Source organism: Acanthochromis polyacanthus, chromosome 3 (assembly GCF_021347895.1).
Source record: "Acanthochromis polyacanthus isolate Apoly-LR-REF ecotype Palm Island chromosome 3, KAUST_Apoly_ChrSc, whole genome shotgun sequence".
Classification (NCBI taxonomy): Eukaryota; Metazoa; Chordata; class Actinopteri; family Pomacentridae; genus Acanthochromis; species Acanthochromis polyacanthus.
The window spans coordinates 46,340,012-46,356,241 of NC_067115.1; the positions used below are offsets into that span (position 1 = coordinate 46,340,012).

Here is a 16,230-nt window from a genome sequence, read left to right on the forward strand (position 1 = left end):
CATAATGTGCAGTTTGCTTTTGTATTTGTTGGTACACTAGGAAGTCCTTTGCTGCTTAAATGAATTAAATTGTAAACAAGTGATTTGTCTCCCCTGAACTGAGTGCTGCACTTTGAAACCCATGGCCTTGATCAAATAGCAGGCTCTGCTATGTTGTTGTAATTCTATTCTGTACCATACTATGCACTTTGTTGTTGTTGTTGTTGGTGGTGGTGGAGATAAATGTGATGCTGCCTGCTGCTCAAATGAGTGTCATCTCAAACATAAAGGATATCAACCTGTACAGTTGTGCTGGTCCAGTTCTGTCCAGTTCACTGCATGTTTTCTGCTCCTTCATTGCATTTCTCTAACTGTCTGTTAATGAGGCTTGGATATTGCTCACCTGCTCTGATGGTGAACATTGTAGAAAATGTAAATGTACCGTTGCCTTGGCTCTGTGTGTGTCAGTGTGTCACAGTGTGCATTGTTAGCACTTACAAACACAATCTATTGATTTCTTCAGCATGTTGTTATCATTTCTTTTTTTCTTACCGTGATGACTCATATTGTCCGGCCTCTTATTGTTTCTCAGTTTCATGAACTGGCCCCAATTCCAACAGCCCTGTTCTAGTATTTTCTTCCTGGTACCAATGTCTCCTGGCTCTTCTTTTTCTTCTTCTTCCTCTGATTTCTTGTTTTCCAGGCTTGCAGCTTGTCCGCTGTAGCTGGCGCTGCTCCTTTTGCTGTTCATGGTGACGGTCGGTTCACTTGACGTTGTTGCAGAGTTGTGGTGATCCAAACATCCACAAAGGAAGAGAAAATGAGTCTCCTTTCTGTTCAAAGTCTTACACTTCATTTATTTAGACTAAACTTCAGATGAAACAAACTATGAGGGAGCGTTTGAAGATTTCAGGAAAGTGTTGCTGCTCAGAGCTCCATCTTACTGGAAGTCTCTCTGATCCAACTAACAAGTCAGGACTCTCTGGGATTCAATCTGGGAAAAGTCATGTTGTTGATCCACCACTAGATGGCAGCAGAGACTCACACAAACCTCTGTCCCTGCAACCATCAATAATCAATAACAATACTGATACATCATCAACCAATCAACCAAGATTAACAATATTTGTGGTCGTTTTATCTCATATTTTGGTCATTTTATGCAGATTTCTGGTTGCTTTATCCATTTCTTGGTCATTTTATTCATATTTGTGATAGTTTTACTGTTAATATTTAATTGAGTCTGATGAATCTCCATCATTTCAAACACTGTTGGGTCTAAACCTTCATATTTCTACATGTTAGTTTCTCTCTATGATCAGTCATACTGGAGGGTCTGAACCTCAATATTTAAACTGCTTCATTTAATTTGTCAAACCAATCTGATTTGTCTGCAGGAAAACATTTTGGCACGACGGCTGTTTTTATTTTGATGTGTTTTATGAATGAGGGAGACTTTACTAATAATCAATAGAGCTCTCATGTGTCTGACATGAAAATAAATAAAATATATTAAAGAATGACAGTAAAAATACAGCAGATCCACTAAAACATGAAGAGGTAGAGGAGTATAAAATGTTAAACAATAATAATAATAGTTCTCACATAAATATGGATAAATCTTTAATCCGTGGTTCATCATGTTTTGGATTCCCAGTGTCAGATTACAGCCACAAATAAAAACAACTACATGATATTTTCAGTGTAATTATTCCTGAAGTTCAGGAAACATTCAGAGATCTTTCATGGTGTTTGATTTCCTTAAAGCTCGTGTCCGGAGTTTCCGTTTGTTTTCAATTTATGTATCATTTTTTAACAAAGCTTAAATGTGTTAGTCTAGTTCGATACTATAATATAATGTTAGTATGACGTGGTATGAAAATTTATTCCTGAGCTCCGCCTTCCTCTCATAGACCCCCATGTTTTTCCAAAAAGCGCCGGTCGCTGCCGACCAATCAAGTTCGAGCTTCAGCTTTGTCATGCTGTCAATCAACGGTTACGCGCACAGCAAGCAAGCCCATGCAGAGGTGGGCGAGCTACGCACTACGCAACCGCGCGCACATTTGTTTTGCTTGTGGAGGAGAGAGCATCAGGGATCAGCAACTTCCAGAAAAGTTACCAATCCCACGGCTTGTCGGGCCAAGAGACTGCAGGACGTTTTTTGGCTCGGGGTGCTCGCCTCGCTCCCCGACCACGGCCTCCATAGCCCGCCTGACGGCTTCGTTTAGATGCCCGACCTCTGGAGGAAGACGTTGGGGCGTCTGGGACATACTCTTCGTCAGAGGAGTCATGCAATTCTGAACTCTAGATAGAAATAAATAAACAATCTAACACATATACACGCGTAAATGCACTAAGTTTGATAAACAACGTCATCCAGAGGGATACACGAGTGTAATCACATATTGAAACTTTACTCGTTCGTCCTAGCAGATTCATGTTATTTTGGTATTAGGACAAGTTAGACTCAATACAGAATTCTAACGTAATTCCTTTATTATTTACTAAATGTACTAAATGTAGAAGAGTGGAAAACAGCAAAACAGGCGAGATGCTGCAGCACTCCGGGCACTTCTCTCAGGTACTGCGCGCGTGCACAAATAAAGGGGCGAAATCAGAGGGAGGGACCAACAGTGTTCTGGGAGACGCTGCGATTCAAACTCTGGACAGCAGCTTTAAAGGCATTAGAGGAGATTTAATTTCCTACGACTTTGAACATAGCATGCGCATGCGTACATACAACCTCTCCCTCACCCCCCTCTAACCTCCCCCCTCTTCACATTTACGAAGAATGGAATTAGATTTGTACCAAAAATAATTAAACAAAAATAAATAAATTGCAAACAAAAAATAAAAATTTGAGAGATATAATCTTACTCAAGCAAAAAAATAATACTTGCAATCAAAATATTTGTGTGACTGTGTAAATATTTAGCCTTTTACTTTTCCAATCATCAGTTCTTTTGTTTACAGTTCTGTCTTTTTTTCCCTCACTGATCAGACTTTTGTTTTCAATGCCAGCTTTCTCATTTGCGCTGCCTGACATTTTGCTTGAGATTTTTGGCACAAACCTCTCGGGTGGGCGGGCCTTGTGAGGAATGCGTCCTCATTGGCTGACTAGTTTTTGAGTGACACCCCGTGCCCCGGATGTTGTTCTGTACGGCGGGTGAATTCGGATGTGTGGGATGTACTGTGGTAAGCTACTTTAAAGTAAAAAAGTGTAAGTATCTGTCATATGTGTTGTCTGTGTTGAAGTAGCCGTTTTGATGTTGTAGCATCATGCTAATAACATGTTGGAAACACAGCCAGCTACAGTATATCAACAACAATTTAGCAGCTACATGTTGGCTAACAGAACTTGCTAATGTTATCAAGCGGTGGGGGTGGGATGGAGGGGCATATGTTAAACAGTTCCGTATTCTTTTCTTCGAAAAGGGAAACATCTTACTCATCGACGTCCCGTTTGTCAGAAAATAAACACTTTTCCAGCAGTTAGAGGGATTCTTGGCCTGGGCTACTTAGCCGCAAGACGCCAGATTAGATCCGCTGGGGTACGCTCCGCTACAAACAAGTTAGGAGAGTCCTGTCGTGGAGATGGCCTCAGAGCTTCACTCCGGTGGATCCAATCTGTCATTCAGATTCTGTGTCATTCTGAACAGCAAAGGCCATGGATCTCTCTGCTGGGATAGCGTGGAACCTATTTGCGGATAAACGGGACGTCGGATTATGTTAAATAGCTATCTGTTTTGGATATTTGGTAAGAATAGTTACTACTGTGGCCAATTTTATTTTTGATCTGACTGTGAATTGGAATGGAATCATCAACGCAATTCTTGATCGCTTTCTTCCTCTCTTTAGCATCTCAGGACTCCCCCACCTCCGCTACTGGTCTGACCTCCCCTCTATAATGATGCAGTCCCAGGTAGGCCAATAAATGGTATATTGTTTAAAAAATAAGATACAGCTAATGCATCACAGTGTCACTAACATCACAAATTGCCCTGCGTAACTTGCCTATGGCACACGCCCCTTTTTGCTGACATTTTCAAATAACTTTGACATGCAAATGTGAAGCTTGGGCTTATTTAGACTGATTAGCGACATGCTACACCAACTGGTACATCCTATTTTGGCTCTATACACATTTGATTCAAATTTCAGTCTAAAATATGTTAAATTATTGGGATGATTCCCTGTTTTTAAAAACACATCTTACATATTTTATCACTTGTTGTGTCATGCTTCTCCTTGAGATAAGTAGAATATGTGACAGAATTATCATTTTAAGGTCATTTACATTAAATTAATCCAGTTGCATAGTCTATAAGGTTACTTTGTGCTAACTTGGCAGTGTTTGTGCCTGCAGGATCAAGTGCGGTATGAAATCTTGCAGAGGATTCAAGCTAGATTTAGTCTCATTCTCAGAAATGAAACAATTGATTTGGAATACCTTCTGGATGTTGCTCAACAAGATTTTCATTGGCAACAATGGCATCACATCACCTGAGCATCCCTCCAGAACTCATCAGCAGTCTACAGCAGTTGATCAACACCCTCAGCGTCAATGTTTTATATGGTCCTGAAGCATCTGCAAATGTGTCAAATACTGTAACTGTCTCTATGGGGAATCGGGGACGGCCACGCCTGGAAATTGACACTGAAGACCTTCGTCATCTCCTTTCTACTGCTCTTCCTGTGGAATATTTTGCCAGGTTGTATGGTGTTTCAAGAAGAACACTGAACAGGCGGATGAAACAGCATGGCCTCTCTGTTCGTGGATTTTACTCGAAAATATCAGATGATGATCTTGATCGTGCAGTAAGGTCCATCAAAACAAGAATGCCTCATGCTGGGTATAGACTGGTAAAAGGTGAGCTGTTAGCCAGAGGCCACCATGTGCAGTGGGATAGGGTGAAGGCTACCATGCACCGAGTGGATGGAGCAGGAATTTTGGCTAGGATGATACAACTTGGATTTGTAGCTCGCAGAAGCTACTGTGTTCCTGCACCATTGTCCTTGGTTCATGTAGACACCAACCATAAATTAATCAGGTGAGTGATTCTATCATCTTGTGCTCACTCTTACACTCTCACTCACAGTCAAATTTTTTCTTTTTTTTGTCTTTTGCCAATCAAATGTATGGAAGATATGTACTATCTTCTCCTCAGATTTAATATTGTCATCTTTGCTGGGATTGATGGTTTCTCAAGAAGGGTATATCAATGTTCTGTCTTGGAAAAAAATATATACAGCAGAGAAAATTGTGATGAGACATTTTTATTGCCCCCCCCCCCCCCCCCCCCCCTCCTTTTCCCCAATATCAATAACTATCCAATTCCCACATTTTGGGTGACCGCCACTTCTCATCAGCCTGTGATGAGACTTAATGATACTGAATTCTGTCTCCCATTTCTTTTTACATAGATCCTGTATCTTGATGCTGCCACCAACAACAAAGCCTCAACAGCATTCTCCTTCTTCTTGGATGGTGTCCACAAACATGGGTGGCCCTCAAGGTAGGAAGTACATCAATGGATCATTATCATATGTTGTATGGGCTACACCTATTGGCTAAACCCCTGGACCCCAGCACAATGCGTGATGACTGCTTCAATTCTTTTAGAGTTCGTGCTGACCAGAGGGTGGAAAATGTCGACATCGCCCGATGTATGTTCTCTGTACGAGGAACTGGACGTGGCAGCTTCATTGCTGGGAAAAGTGTCCACAATCAAAGGTAAGAACAGTTCGAGCACAGTCCGACATAAGCATGCATTAAGTGTTAATTCTTTGTGTTTGTTTGTTTCTTGTTTTTTTTTTTTTTACAAATAATCTTATACTTAGAATCAAGAGGCTGTGGCGTGACGTGTGGTCAGCTGTCAGTTGTAAATACTATGAAGTACTTCACACACTGGAAGAAGAGAGACTGTTTGACCTCTCAGATGAGCTGCACCTCTTTTGTGTGCATTACATGTTTCTCCCAGTCTGACCTGAAGTGCTTCCTGGGTAGCTGGAACAAGCATCCGATCAGAACCGAAGAAAACTGCTCACCAGAACAGCTGTGGTACATTGGCATGCAGTTTAATTCATTTATGAAGCACTTTACTCAGATGCAAGGCTTTTAACTTGAACCAGAAAATATGGCATTACTCCTATTTAGCATCTCTCTGGCTCCCTGTGTTTTAACCCTGGCTTCAAGCCTAGGTATGTTTAAACAGTTTGCACTGGTGTAATTTAACTTCACTGTCTTTCAGCCTATGGAGCATCTTCTCCAGGATTGCAGCACTGATGCTGACCAAGATGATGGGGTGGTGGTGTCAGACATCCCTTGCCCCCTGTCTGACCATAACTTTGGTAGCCTTCAGGGACTAATAGATCCCATCACATCAACTCTGTGTGATCAGGATCTCTATATTCAGACACTTGAGCTTGTGAGGAGACTGAGCGAAGTCTAAAATTCAACAACTGAAACGTTGAACTATCTGCCATTCAGAAGAAGCTTGCTGAAATGCTTCTATGTGGAATGAAATGTACACACATCTAATATTTACCCATGTGAAGAAATGTTGTGTTTACATTTATATGTAATTAATAATAAAATGTTTCATCCTGAATTTTTCTGGGTCACCCAGCAAAGACTTACGAGACTACAAAAAAAAACGAGATTCTGCTTACAGTTCTGGTCAACTATAAAGCCCACCTCTTTCGTTAATTCTCTATTAAGTTCATTGCAAAGTACATTTTAGACCTTTAAAATATTATATTTTGTAGGAACTTACTGGTTTGCATGATTCCAAATTGTTTCAAGTACTGTCAACTTTCAATATTTTATTTGGAAATAATTTGCTGTTCGTTCAGTACCTTTTTTGGTATGCAAAGTGATGAAAATACAATAGCAAGTCCATATATTGTGTTTTGTACGGTGGCCCTGAAGTGCAAAACGCTAACGCAAAAGAGAAAACACATACACAAATGAGAAAACATGAACACAAAAGAGGAAACACGAACGCAAATGAGAAAACACGAACGCAAAAGAGGAAACACAAACACAAAAGAGGAAACATGAACGCAAAAGAGGAAACACAAACACAAATGAGAAAATACGAACGCAAAAGAGGAAACACAAAAGCAAAAGAGGAAACACAAACACAAATGAGAAAACACAACAACATTAACTCTACCGGAAGAGGTAGGTACCTTCGGGTGGCATGACTTGACGCTGATTGGACGACGTCACTGCCCGTCTCTTTACCAGGAAGTACATATTTTTTTCCTTCTCTGCCCGCCAAGCAGACAGAGTAGTCACGAGTTGTGCAGTATAGTCTAGCGATAAAAGTTACGGCGGATAGAGAAATAATAATGTATTGCCCGAAGTGCGGAAAGAAGTTGACTGAAAAGCCAAGGCCGAATTTTTGTAGCTGTTGTGGCTGGAGACTCCAAGAAATTCCCGAGGACACCAGCAGACCTCCTGGTATGTTGACCAACGAAATTGGTTTGTTGCTTTGTGAGGACCATAGTTTACCATTGCGAGCTAGTTAGCTCGTCGGACACCCAGCCAGACATGACAAAACACATGCATGCACATTTGTGCATGTAAACATTCTATATGCATCATAACTAGAAGGTAACTGGGTCTCCCCAGCTCAAACCCAGTCTGAAATCTACCTATGGCTAGCTTACAATGATTTGTTAACCCTTTAAGCTGCAGTCAATTCCAGCCATTTTCAGTACAAAAAAATCGCTAATATTCTATTTGTAAATAAAAAATATGACGAGAAGTACAGGGAATATTGGACGCGCATGGCGAGGTGCATTTCCTTGAAAACGACCGATTCGTGGATTATATACCAACTTCAGGACATGTTTTGGACAAAATAGTTTACTGGCTCGTGTCGTCTGGATGTAAAAGGTTGGATTATGGCCGTTTTTTGTGGAATATTTTCATCTGTGTGTAATAATGAACCCGGAAATGTGAGTCGCGCTGTGTGCGTTGAAGCCGTGTATAGAGAACAGATGGATGAATATTTGTTTTTGTCGGACAAATGTGTTTTTCTCTCCCACTGTGGTAATCACATCTGAAAGTGGTTTATACCGGCGGATTCATGAGAATCTAAGCTTTCCATCGGCGTATAGTGTTTGTATAATCGCGTTTGCAGCCTTCGGACATTCTTGAAATTCCTATGCAAATTAGTAGGTGTACCGCCGGCGGGACACTGAAACGCAAAGTAGTGTCTTAAAATTGGCAAATACATTGCAGGCATTTAGATTGCAGGCAAGTAGCTAACTGTCGATCAGCACCCGACATAGAGTGGTTTTTGAACGGCCACTTCTTGCCGATATTTTATCAACACGTGCCAGATAGGCTATTAGGGGTCTAATAGGCCGTTCAGCTGTGTGCCCCCTAAATCAAAAACATACTCCGGTGCTACTGAGCTTACGTGCTTATAATTAAACTTATCATACATTTCCTAATTCACAAATATAGGCTAATCCGCTCTGTTTAGGCTCCCTCAATCGACAATTAACGCAGATAAATTCAATTGTAAACAGATAAACTGGCCAGTTTGCTGCTAAACTTAAGTCAGTGGGGTTTTTATGAAGTGTACAGTAGGTCTCTGATGGAGATCAGTCTCTGCCTGCATTGCGGAACTTATGTGTTAATAATGATTAAATGCTTGAATGACAGGTTAAAGATATAAAACAAAAAATAGTCTTAATTTGCAGGGCCCCCAAAGAATGCACTGGAGATCTTGATTTGCAATGCAATTTCAAGAAAAAAATAAAGGTACACAAAAATAATGTAGGCTAGCTGTGTGCACATTGATAATAAAATTAAAGCAAAAAATGTAAACACAAAAGCTGTTTTTGAAGTAATAATCACCTCATCATTCAGTAAATGATAAAGTAATTCAATAACTTTTTAATGAAGTAATTAGTAATTTGCTGTATTTTAAAAACAGTGAATCTGAATTACATTTTTTAATCAGTTGACAGCACTGCTATATAGTGATTTAACAAAGTACCAGCAACTCAGTGTTTGTTGCAGTATTTCATATGTAATTTTTGAGTGGCTAGAAATAGATTCATTCTCTAAAGAGAAGATATTGTGTAGTATTGCTATTTTCTGTTCTGCATGTTGGATAATGTTTAACACAGTTTACATTGCCTCCCTCTACTGCCAGAGAATCGTGAATCTGATCAAACCCCAACCCTTGCAACCTTTTGTCATACAACAGAGGGTGTGAACCCATGCAGCAGACAAACAGACAGGCTGGATGAAATGAGAAGAATCTATTCAATAATTAAATTAACTAATAAAGCTCGCCAAAAGGGAGGCACAAGGGATAAACAGGGAAAGGTAAAAAGGACTACATTAACTAAAGGGGACGTTGCTGGAACGTGGAAGGGGTAACTAAAACTAAACAAAACTGAAGACGACGGCTTAAGGCCGTGATGAGCGCAAGGCTAAATAAATGACGGAGAGAAGGGGAAAACTCACTAGGGTCCAGGAGGCCAATTGGGAGTCCAGGGGAAGATGAGGACTGAGGGAGATGACGGAGGAGACGGTGGAGCAGTACAGGTGGGCAAAACAGAGCAGAGTCCAAACCACAGGGTGCGTGACGGTAGCAGATTGTAGCAGTTGGCAGACAGAAAAATCCAAAGTCCAGAGAGCTGTGTGCTAACGACAGGGTGAAGTGGAGATCTGGGCAAGACGAGGCACGGGAGGTAAGTGGCAGAGATGTGGCAGGTCTGGAGCAATGACGCAGCAAAGCAGTGCAGGACAGGCCAAGCTTTATGCTGAGCTGATTGCAGGCTCATTGCACACAGCTGTCTTTCCTCCCAGCTGCTCCTGATCAGCTCAATCAGCGCTGGCACTGGGGAATCGTGTCACCTTTCTGGAATATAGAAAGAAAAAATCAGAGGAGAGACAAAAGTTTTCCTGTGGAAAAATGGGGGCAAAGAAAAAACTGAAAAAGAAAGTTCAGGTAAGATAATTATGACCCTTCAACCCATGCTGACTTCTTGTTGATGTGCCTCCATCCTCTCTGTCCTCTGACAGCCATCATACTTTCTCGTATGAAGCCATCATGCAAAATAAATGTATTAATGTGAGAAATGAAAAGACGCATACTAATTGGCATCAATTATAGCTATATAATTATTATAACTATATAACAACACTTACACATCCTGTTTTTACTTTGAATATATTTGCCTATTTTTGTCAATAAGCCAAATTTCTAGTTGATTTTAAGTTCAAGTCTTTTTAACAGGTCGAGAAAGCAGAAACAGAGGAATCTCTGCAGAATTTGGTTTTGGAAAACAGCACCATGTTCCAGACTGCTGGATGTTTCCGACCTGTGAAAACCTCTGAGAAGCGTGCACTCGTGCAGGACTACCTCAGGTGGTACATCATCGACAGAAACCACAGTGTCATTCAAAGGTAATTTTTGTTAAAACAAAACGTCCAAAAACACATTGGACATTTTTAGCCAATTACTCACAGTTACTTGCCAGTTGCTTATCACAGCAGCTATGGGTAGGTTGTGAGACAAGGACAGCTAATTTTAAAAGCATCACTGAATGCAGCAATGCAGAGTAAAATTGTGGATTTAAAAACTTGGAACAGTAATTTTAATCTTAGCCGTGCCCCCCTAAAATGTATCTAAAATGTAATTTCTGCTCAATGTGTGATTCCACTACTGCATCATCCACTAAATAATGGGATTATGGTAAATCATGAATTGAAGAATTAGCTTTTGAAAGTAAAATGAGCACCATCTGTGCGTATGCATTGGTATGCTAAAGTTCACTGCACTCTAAAAAAGGATTCAAGCCTCCCTTTAATATAATACATTCCATTTCAGTTGGTTCTACATAAATGCATTTGTTTTTTAATTCCACAGGCATACTCAAATTAAATCCACTGAGTTAACTTAAAATGTATTATTAGTTTCGTCTTTGGCATTTCTTACCATAAAATAATTGAGTTGGATTTACAGAACCTCTCTATACGCATGGGCGGAGAGAGTTCACTTTGTCTGCTACCAGTGACCAAGCGCCACTTCTGCAGCTGCGGTAAGTACTAATTTATATCTATTGAATGCAGGATGCTGTTCATACTGTAGAAAATGTTCAAAATCGGTGTTTGACGTTATGACAATCATAGCCGACGAACATTTAATCGGTTTAGGTTTACAGTGTGGTCTAAGGAGAGCTGCTAGCTGCTAGCATCTAGCATCCCTTCAGGCAAACCAACCACGGGCACCTCATGCATTGTAAAATAATCTATTTTCGACACTTATTCTCGTGGGCCTACGTGACACCGTTTTTCCCACCACAAATTGTGGTGGATGGTGTTATTTATCGGAGTTTTTGACTTTACAGCATGATGAATAGCGCGCCCCCCTCCCCCCCTCCCCCACTCCCTTACTCCAAACCTCTTGCCTGTTGCATGCAGCCGTAACCGTGAGGAATGGCCAACTAAACTGCGTCAGTTAACAGTAAGTATCAGGCCTGTAATAAGGGTTTAGAGTGTTTACATGGCTTCCACACGTTTAAGTTATTCACACCATGATGACTGCTTCATGTTTAAGCGCGGTTTCGTAGAACGTCACCGCACCGCTGCGAGCATGTCATGACTTGTTGTCGGTATCCGTGCCCGCTCTATTACTTTGAAATTAAATTATTTGGATCCGACTGTCCGCTACACTCAAGAGTTACATGTCTGTGTTGCTCACAGGGATCATACAACCGCAGCGTTACCGTTATCAGGAAAAACTACCGCACCGGGGAACACACACACACACACACACACACACACACACACAGAGCAGGTGAAAACATACAGGCATGAAAGACTTTCTAACTTGAGTATGATCAACCTTCTGCTCCAGTAGTCTGCAAAACAGATGTTATTTGTTTTATTCATTGTTTTTTGTCAGTAAAATGATGGATACAAAATGAATCTACAGTCAGAATAAAATATAACAAATACACTTTTGGGACAAGAATTCACTGTTTCTGGGAGTGTAAAGAAATTGAATTATTTTTGAGTGCAATATGTGGAGAAATTAGCTTAGTGTTAGAGCAGCCCCTGTCCCCAACCCATTGATTTGTTTACTAGGCCTATTCTCAGACTCTCTGAAGGTACACAAAGAAACTATTCAATTTCTATTAATGCTGGCTAGGAAAACTATTATGGTTAAGTGAGTTGGTGCTGATCCACCGTCTGTCCAACTGTGGAAGTCTGTGGTGTCAGAAGTTTTGACATTAGAGCGACTGAGGTACTGCATTTATGAAAAAGTGGGAAAAAACTCTTAAGTCCTTGAAAATTATGAGTACTATGACATAAGAGTAAATGTGTGAATGTATTTGGGTTGGTTTGATTTACATTTACAACACTGCTTGGTTACTTTGCTGAGAAATTTTTATTTATTTATTTTTATTGTTTTATGTGCCCTTTGATGGATGCTGTATGCGATATTATGGACTAATTAAGATGATACTTTTTATAAATCTGGACCATTTGTAATTGTTTTTTTTCTTGTTTTCTGCAGTGTGCTCAGTGGATGTGTGACATTGAGACATCAATTAGTACACATATTTGGGCAACAAGAAGACAAGTGAGACTTAGCTGTGTGTTAAAGTCTATTTGGTAAGTATTGCTTTACGAGTATGTCTTGTATTTCACTTTAAAAAGTATCCTTTCCTTAACAACTCTAACAATTAATGTTTAACTTGTAGTTTGATCAGCTTCACCAAGCCTCTGCCTTGCTCTAACCTCCTAGTGCTGTAAGTATTATGCTACTTAGTCAATATTGACTCAGGATTATCTACAACACTACCATTTGGGGATATATTATCGCTAAAGATACTTCAATAGTATTGGACAACATAAATTTGGTATCATGAACAAATTATCAAAAGGACTCAAATCCTTTTTAGGAAATAAACAATCCCAATTCTTTCTTTGAATGCCATTTGCTGCAGTGCTGTCCATTCATTTTGCTAAATTAATGCTGTGAAATATTAATGCAAGAATGACAGAATATGTGCTAGTTTTACAAGTACAAAAATATAAAAAATCGATTTGGCCTAAACAAATTATGATGCACCTTCCAGGTTTTTAATGAGATATGCTCTAATATGGTGTCTTTTTCTCTTTTATAGGAGAATGAATGTGGAAATGCAAAGAATGCAGTTTTGAAGTAGGTAGCAGGTATTTGTTGTTGAAGCATTTTAGGCAGAGTCATGGACACTTCAGGGGCAGTTTTCGTTATCCATGTGCTTATACAGATTGTCCTTGCACATTTAATACATGGAGTAAGCTACTGAATCACACATACAAACTTCATAGCAGACAGCAAACTCCAGAGCGAGTAGAAGGCTGTACTTTCCGGTGTCATGTCTGCTCATGCAGAGAACTAGCATCAGAGAGAGATTTTTTTCAACATTTAAATGGGCATCTCAGGCATGATGAAACTGTTCCATGTGTATTCCTAGGGTGTACATTTACAACTAATATTTATAGCACGTTCAACACACACAAAAACAGAAAACACAACCAACATTCATTTAAAGACTTTAAAGCCAGTGTTGTCAGTGCAAACACTCATTTGGATCAGTCAGATACAGTTCTGCCAGATGTGCAAAACAATCCTTAAGTATAAAATGACAAAACTATCCGAACAAAGCTTGGGCGTCTCGGACCATCACTGGAAATCTCATGTGTTGAAACTCCTTAAAGCACAAACGAGTAAGGCCGAGGCAAAGCTGCAAGCCAAAATCAGGAAAACCAAGAAAGGCTGAAGTTCATTATATCCCTCTTGCCACCCAAAAGGTGAAACTCCCAGAAAGCTTGGAGAATGGAGAGATCGTTTATTGTCAGAAGTGAAGAAGTGTGACAACGCAGTAGTGATTAAAGCAAAAATGGAAAAAACCTACTCCAAAAGACGATAGAGGTTGTGGAGCAGGGGGCCCATGATAGCAGGTTTAAGGGACAGATGGGCGCGCTGTTCGAAATGAGTGAAGTAAGTAAACCCCTCTGTATGCTTGTTGACTGTTTTTTATATCTTCACTTGATAATATTGGAATTATGATTCACATAATTCCTTTGTCATGAGTAATAACAGAAGCAGTAACAATTCTTGTGTTGTTATTCTTATTTTTTTTTTTTCTAAAATTTTCCAGGTAAATGCAGAGTTCTGCGGATCACCACTAAGCCACTGCAATCAAAATTCATTGTCCACAGTTTGACACACTTCTCAAAAGCTGCTGAAGATCTTCAAGAGCCAAGGAGGAATGAAAGGGCAAAGAATCAAGATTGTGCCTGGCGAATCAGTGGATTTGTCAGTAGAAATTCACAGAACACCCCCTGTTCTGTATTATTTTAATTGGTTTCTGTCTCAGCATGACTTTTGTTTAGATAAAGAAATGTCCTAATGCGGTTTCTGTAATGGTAGTGTTACTGTTACCTTGTATGATCTCGAGACATACCTGTGACCACTTTTGCTGCAACCCTACATGTGGCTAAATGGTCTTGGTCTTTGTTGTCTTTACTTTAGGTGTGACAACATCAACTACTAAGAGGGATGCATCCTGCGAAGGCCTTGTCATCTACCTCAATGAAGGATCCAGACTCATTCTTCAGGAATATCTGGTAGCTTTATCCACTGTATGTTCCCTATGCAAATGCTATGAATAAATAACATAGTGGTCACCTGCCCACATAGCAATTTCAATGATTACGAACTTACATGATGTCCGCAGTGACTGGGAATTTCAGCAAAGAGTTAATTTGGCAGCAATTGGTATCTGATTTTTGATTACTGACACCTTATGAAGTCGTCTCTCTTCAGAGACAGTTAATAATCTATATCACTATCCTATATTTTAGTATGAGTATTCTGTTTGTGGTGTTCAGTATTTCTCTCAGCATCATGGCTTTGTGATTTGTGTTGACATACAGGCCTCCACGGCTGAGGATGCAGAGAAGGACAATCAGCTAGGCACACCATGGGGATTTATACAATCCAAGAAAGAGGGGGTGAAGAGGCCAGGTGGATGTGGGCATTGACCTTGATTTGAAGGCATTAAATTCTCAGCACACATTGGCAGTGTCATCTTGGGCATTCATCATGTGTTTGGACTCATTTATGCCCTTGATCTAAGCTTTCCAGACAACCTGAAGTATCACTGTTGAATTTTTTCCATGAGATCATACATGAATCTGGAATGCGAGACAGCTGGAAACACAAAAGTCCAGCAGCCTTGAAAATTTACAATTATTTGCATAAGCGTGACCCAGCTCTTATGCTAATCAGAACTTCTGGGAGTTGTGCTTTTATTTTGTATTTTTTCCCTCTCAGCCATAACAAATGACAATTTACCTGACCTCATCAAAAATTCCCTTTGTTCCATCTTTTCAGAACAATTTAAGTTTGCACAAGAGGCACACTTACAGAAACTACAATTTAGTGAGTTTTCCCTTGCGCTAAGCAAATGCATGATGATATGCATCTGTGGAGAAGACTGCCTTTCTAATAAAACTGAGAGTGTGAGGTACTGTGTTAACACTGGAAATTCTATGGACTGGCCACTTTGCCCTCCACAATCTAACCTCTTGAGAATCTTTACTTTCCAACTATTCTCAGGTTGCCATTCAAGTTGTCAGCCGACATGTCCATTGTGGTCATCGCGTTGCCATTCTGACTAGTTATGACTCTTGGATCCAATCTTTACAAACATAGTCAAGGCACTTTCATTGCTAATTGTCGATTTGTCAATTACATGAAAAATGTTATTACATTGCTGAAGATACTCATTGTAAACCTACGAGATCTTTTCGGATTGTCGAATATATTCAAGTTAAAATGAGATTTCTTGGTTGTGTGTTATTCACATAATCATGATGATTTTGCATTTCTAGGGGTTTGGCTGTGTATGGTCTGAAGAAGTGTCCGAGTTTTGTTCGGGTTGGGTTGAAATTTGTCTGGGCGTGAAAACAGGACAATAGGTAACACCAAACCACTCATCCAAAGCACTGAGTGACCCCTTTGTATTCTATGGGCCCCCTGAATTTATCACCCACTTTCTGAAGACATCGATTTTGTACTGATTGTGTGGGGTTTGATAATTTTTCAGTTTAGTTACAACCCATTTGATTAACCTTACTCATTTCCAGGCACACTTCCAATACAGTAGGAATGTCCCTCTTAAGTTTTGTAATATGAAAAAAAGTTAATAGATTGG

General features: G+C 40.0%; 2 protein-coding genes and 1 long non-coding RNA gene across 22 annotated transcripts in view; 2 read left to right on the forward strand and 1 right to left on the reverse strand.

Annotated features, from left to right (window-relative positions):
* Positions 1-6,048, forward strand: part of LOC127533435 (uncharacterized) — a 41,218-nt gene extending 35,170 nt beyond the window's left edge. The window contains exons 2-6 of the mRNA XM_051946520.1: positions 4,346-5,030; positions 5,148-5,193; positions 5,404-5,495; positions 5,603-5,713; positions 5,821-6,048. Coding sequence (XP_051802480.1) covers positions 4,468-5,030; positions 5,148-5,193; positions 5,404-5,495; positions 5,603-5,713; positions 5,821-5,965 — 957 coding nt within the window. The 5' untranslated portion in view covers positions 4,346-4,467 and the 3' untranslated portion in view covers positions 5,966-6,048. The remainder of the gene's footprint in view (positions 1-4,345; positions 5,031-5,147; positions 5,194-5,403; positions 5,496-5,602; positions 5,714-5,820) is intronic.
* LOC127533427 (gastrula zinc finger protein XlCGF26.1-like) overlaps positions 1-16,230 on the reverse strand; it is a 277,821-nt gene that overhangs the window by 169,122 nt on the left and 92,469 nt on the right. The gene's annotated exons all lie outside the window — the stretch shown is intronic.
* On the forward strand, positions 10,797-13,572 carry LOC127533467 (uncharacterized). The gene is made up of 4 exons (XR_007941205.1): positions 10,797-11,055; positions 12,537-12,634; positions 12,724-12,771; positions 13,150-13,572. It is a non-coding gene; the product is annotated as an uncharacterized LOC127533467 (long non-coding RNA).